The sequence below is a fragment of the Rhinopithecus roxellana genome, chromosome 17, assembly GCF_007565055.1.
Source record: "Rhinopithecus roxellana isolate Shanxi Qingling chromosome 17, ASM756505v1, whole genome shotgun sequence".
Classification (NCBI taxonomy): Eukaryota; Metazoa; Chordata; class Mammalia; order Primates; family Cercopithecidae; genus Rhinopithecus; species Rhinopithecus roxellana.
The window spans coordinates 112,158,253-112,163,417 of NC_044565.1; the positions used below are offsets into that span (position 1 = coordinate 112,158,253).

A 5,165-nucleotide genomic window follows, 5' to 3' on the forward strand; every position below is an offset into this window, starting at 1 on the left:
AACTTGGAAAACTTCTCGGGGGCAGACGGCAGGGACCCCGGGCGCGGGTGGAGGAGGATGTAGGAGGGCGGCGGCTGGTCCCGGGTGTTCCGGACCTCCTAGGCCCCGCTCGTCCGGGCCATGGGGCTCCAGCGCCCTCGGCGCCGCTGTAGGGGCGCCGCTCTCGTCTAGCCGAACCGGGCAGCGCTGTCGTCCACGGTGTGCACCAGGCGGGCAGCGCTCCCTCTGCCCACGTCTCGCCCAGCCATGGACCACCAGGACCCCTACTCCGTGCAGGCCACGGCGGCCATCGCGGCGGTCATCACCTTCCTCATCCTCTTCACCATCTTCGGCAACGCGCTGGTCATCCTGGCTGTGTTGACCAGCCGCTCGCTGCGCGCCCCTCAGAACCTGTTCCTGGTGTCGCTGGCCGCCGCCGACATCCTGGTGGCCACGCTCATCATCCCTTTCTCGCTGGCTAACGAGCTCCTCGGCTACTGGTACTTCTGGCGCAGGTGGTGCGAGGTGTACCTGGCGCTCGACGTGCTCTTCTGCACCTCGTCCATCGTGCACCTGTGCGCCATCAGCCTGGACCGCTACTGGGCCGTGAGCCGCGCGCTGGAGTACAACTCCAAGCGCACCCCGCGCCGCATCAAGTGCATCATCCTCACCGTGTGGGTCATCGCCGCCGTCATCTCGTTGCCGCCCCTCATCTACAAGGGCGACCAGGGCCCCCAGCCGCGCGGGCGCCCCCAGTGCAAGCTCAACCAGGAGGTCTGGTACATCCTGGCTTCCAGCATCGGATCGTTCTTTGCTCCTTGCCTCATCATGATCCTTGTTTACCTGCGCATCTACCTGATCGCCAAACGCAGCAACCGCAGAGGTCCCAGGGCCAAGGGGGGGCCTGGGCAGGGTGAGTCCAAGCAGCCCCGACCCAACCGTGGTGGGGCTTTGGCCTCAGCCAAGCTGCCAGCCCTGGCTTCTCTGGCATCTGCCAGAGAGGTCAGTGGACACTCGAAGTCCACTGGGGAGAAGGAGGAGGGGGAAACCTCTGAAGATACTGGGACCCGGGCCTTGCCACCCAGTTGGGCTGCCCTTCCCAACTCAGGCCAGGGCCAGAAGGAAGGTGTTTGTGGGGCATCTCCAGAGGATGAAGCTGAAGAGGAGGAGGAGGAGGAGGAGGAAGAGTGTGAACCCCAGGCAGGGCCAGTGTCTCCGGCCTCAGCTTGCAGCCCCCCGCTGCAGCAGCCACAGGGCTCCCGGGTGCTGGCCACCCTACGTGGCCAGGTGCTCCTGGGCAGGGGCGTGGGTGCTATAGGTGGGCAGTGGTGGCGTCGACGGGCGCAGCTGACCCGGGAGAAGCGCTTCACCTTCGTGCTGGCCGTGGTCATTGGCGTTTTTGTGCTCTGCTGGTTCCCCTTCTTCTTCAGCTACAGCCTGGGCGCCATCTGCCCGAAGCACTGCAAGGTGCCCCATGGCCTCTTCCAGTTCTTCTTCTGGATCGGCTACTGCAACAGTTCGCTGAACCCTGTCATTTACACCGTCTTCAACCAGGACTTCCGCCGTGCCTTCCGGAGGATCCTGTGCCGCCCATGGACCCAGACGGCCTGGTGAGCCCGCCTGCGCTGCCCCTGTGGGGTTGGTGCGGTGGTGCTGGGGCCACCTTGCTTCTTGCCCTGCTGTGTGTGGCTGCCTCCCCTGGGCTTTCTGCTCGCTGCCCAGATCCTGCAGGCCTTGTCTTAGGAACCCCTTGGGAGGGGTGGGCGGGGGGGCAAAGGGGGTGAAGCCTCCCTTTGCCATCTCAGCTGTGGGGGACCCCTTCTCCACCCTCTCCCTGAGCACAGGCTGCCGGAGGTTCAAATCCTCCGGAGCATAGCCCAGACAGGAGAAGAGAGAGCACTTCCTTCCCAGAGCCCCGTGCTCTCCAGGCCAATGTCTGGGCTTTCCTTTCTTGAGGACCCTGTGTTCCTGGCAGTTCACTTGCTTGTGGTGTTCTCGTTTCTTTTTCATCTCCCCTCACCCACAAAGAGCACACAGCCAGCCTTCCACTTTCCCAGGGGGGCCTGCTGCTGAGGAGGAGGAAGAAACCAAGACTGATCACCCACGCTAGGCACTCGCGGTCCCTGGCAGGTGCTGGGATGGGGGCTTATGGGGTGGCACCGTCTCTGGGCTCTCCTTTCCCCCTTCACCTGTTTTTGGATCTGTGGTTCCTTTCAAGGCCAGAACCATGGATCGGCTTCCTTACCCAGCACCCCTCTGGCAGGTGGGTGGCCACGTGGATGCCTCGCTGGGGCGGTCTTGGAGGCCTGGTCTCTGCCTCGACGGGAGATCCCCGATCACTGGCATTCACCCCCTGCAAAAATCGGGGCGACGATAGCTCGCCGCCTACTTGCTGCAGGGAGATGAAAGGCTTTGCAGAAAGCTTTGAGCTCCGTGGGGGAATGCACTAGAGAACCAAAAATGTGATTATCCGGTGATATAAAAATCCCTTTCCTCTGTGTTTACCACCACCTGTCTTCCTGTAGACTTTTGTTCTGTCCCTGGGCTGTGTGAATTCCTTCCCAAACTGGAAGCGGGGAGTGGCAGACAGAATCACTATTTCAAGTTAAAGATCTCTTCGAGAATGTGTTCTTGTGGCTGCAAAGGTCTGAGTTATTATGCTACATGACAGCGTTTCGACATTTCACCTGCAGCCCCAAGAGGGTGTTTAGTGGCTTGGGCCTCCCCAGTGGGGGATAAGTCCTTTGTCAGCAAGGAGGCAATTTCCCCAGGACAGCCCACAATATCCATGCCTTGGGAACAGTCTAAGATGAGAGCCTGTGACAGGTGGCAGAGCCCCCAGGTGGGGTGCTGGCATGAGAGCCTGGTGGGCCCCTAGGGGAGCCTCCCACTGAAGTGCCCAGCCAGGTCTCCAAGCCCCAAATGAGTCTTTGTGAACCACAACTGATCCCGCCAGGGGGGTGTTTGTGGACGGCCTCAGACACAGCCACGCTGCTCCCCCCACTCTGATGGGGCTGTGCACTGAGGACCCCCGCTTCCTGGTTCTCAGTCCCACCCCAAAACCTGGCACTCAGAACAGCTGGAAGTGTGGAAAGGAGGTTTCCCAGCTGTATCTTGGGGAGGGCCTGGCTTCAACGCTGGGCCAGCAGGCATCTTAGCTTGGCAGATGTGGGGGCAATGGGCCAGATGGACCTGCCAGATTTGGAAGGGCACCAAGGGAGTTTTCTGGGTGTAGAGAGAATGAAGGGGACCAAAAAGAGTCCTTCCTGGGGTGCGGGAGGCTGCCCAGCTCGGTCCTCGGTGGGTTGTTATGAGGCCAGAGCATCGCCCCGGGATGTGGTGGGGAGCTGGGCCAGGGGAGGGACTGACTGTGACCCTCTGCTGGCCAGTCTTGTGTGCGCCCCATGGGACCCCCGTGACCTCTTATTGCGACATGCAGGTTTTTTTTTTTTTTAAACTCTGAGCTATTTTATCAATAAAGGATATTTTGTAATAAGTAAGTGGTGTCCTTATTGCCCAAGGCCTACCTGGAGCAGTTATTCCTCAGCGGCTGGCACAGCAGACTCTGGGTGTTGGCCCAATGAGCTGGGGCTCCCTCCCAGGGCCAGTAGTCCTCTCCTCCTGAGATGTGGCTGGCTGGTCCCCCAAGCCCCTGCCCTTCCTACCCGCCTTTGTCCATGAAGCATCCTTACTCATCATCACAAGCCAATGGGTGAGGGTGGCTGGAGGAGCCTGAGACTGACTCCCGGGAGGGAGGAGAAGGGAGGGCTTCCTGGAGGAGGTGGCCTTTGGGTTGGGTCTTGGAGGAAGAGCAGGAGTACACCAAGAGGCGAGACGGGAGGGTGTTTTGGTAGGGGAAGGGCATATGTAAAGGAGGTGATTGGTGGAATTGTGACTGAGTTTGAAAACGGCCCCAAGCTAGCCCCAGGTGGTCTGGTGCCACCGCCTTCCTACCCTACTTAGTCGCCACAGAGTGGGCAGTCCTGGGGCTGAACCAGGTGGGCCTGGTCCCACAGGCAGGGGGGCAGACGGCAGGCTGGCAGCAGGAGGCCGTGGGCAGGGCCAGCGCCAGTGGCCAGCCCAGGGAGGGGAGGGAGGAAGGAAGAGACGTGAAGCCCCAGGGTCCTCAGTGTGAGGCCACCCCTTTACTTCCACATTGGCCTAGAATCTTAACTCTCACCACCTCCGTACTGGCATGGGCCATGCTTCTGCTAGGGACAACCAGCGAGACCTCCAGTGTACCCACCATCACTGACGGACACGGGGACATGGGCTTCACCGAGGACTTAACAAGAAAGACATGCCCTGCCCTGCTCTCAGCTCCCCACACCTGCCGAAGTGCCCACTGCTGGTGCCCAGAGGCCTGATATGCGTAGATGAGGATGGTTCATTGACTCCCTTTTACTGATCCAGGCTCTTTGTCTGATGACCTCATCTAATCCTTATGCCTGACTGTAAGGTAAGTATCAGCCCATTTTATACTAGCAAAGTACAGGCCGAGAAAGCTGTAATGACCTGCTTGAGGTTATCCAGGCCCAGCCTCTTTCTGCTGGACCACATTGTCCCCCGATGCTTAACCGTCTGCAAGGGGCAGGCCCTTGAGCCTGGGAGTAGAGAACCCTGCCCCGACTTTGGAAATGGTGGTAGAAAGGTATACCTTCCTGGAGGAGGACTGTTTGCAAGCCCATTTTGAATACGTTATCTCATTAATCCTCACAACCTTGCTGAGAGTGATCATTTTACAAAAAACGAAATTGAGACTTAAAGTGACCTCTCTAGGTCCTGAAATCACAAAACTGTGAAATTCAGGTGATGAAGAATCGTGATTCCATCTCTTCAGCCAGCTCTCATTCGGTGGCGCTGGGTATCTGAAGATCCTGAAACTGCATGTGGATGGATTCAGCAGGTGACTATGCTGTGATTGATTGTTCATGTCTGTCACTGCCACAGACTATGTAATTGATGGCAGATGTGTCCTAGATTTTCCATTTCTGACAGCTCACTCCAACCCCTGAACTGTATGAAGGAAGAGACTGGGGCCCAGAGAGAGGAGATGATTTGCCTCAGGGGGCGTCACACAGACACAGCTGGCTGAGCTGGATCTAGATCCAGACCCAGGTTGCCCATCATGCCACACTTTCACACTGAAGGAATTGTGTCTGAACTCAAGGAATAGCAGGCCCACA

General features: G+C 58.9%; 1 protein-coding gene across 2 annotated transcripts; it reads left to right on the top strand.

Moving 5' to 3' along the window:
* The first annotated feature begins 214 nt into the window (after positions 1 to 214).
* ADRA2B (adrenoceptor alpha 2B) lies at positions 215 to 3,476 on the top strand. 2 transcript variants are annotated; one of them, XM_030920503.1, is made up of 2 exons: positions 215 to 1,589; positions 2,008 to 3,476. In XM_030920503.1, coding segments are annotated over exons 1-2 (1,344 nt in total). In that variant the 5' UTR covers positions 215 to 246; the 3' UTR covers positions 2,009 to 3,476. The 2 variants fall into 2 exon arrangements, with proteins under 2 accessions (XP_030776363.1, XP_030776362.1); XM_030920502.1 differs by having other exon boundaries at positions 2,037 to 3,476.
* The last annotated feature ends 1,689 nt before the right edge of the window (positions 3,477 to 5,165 follow it).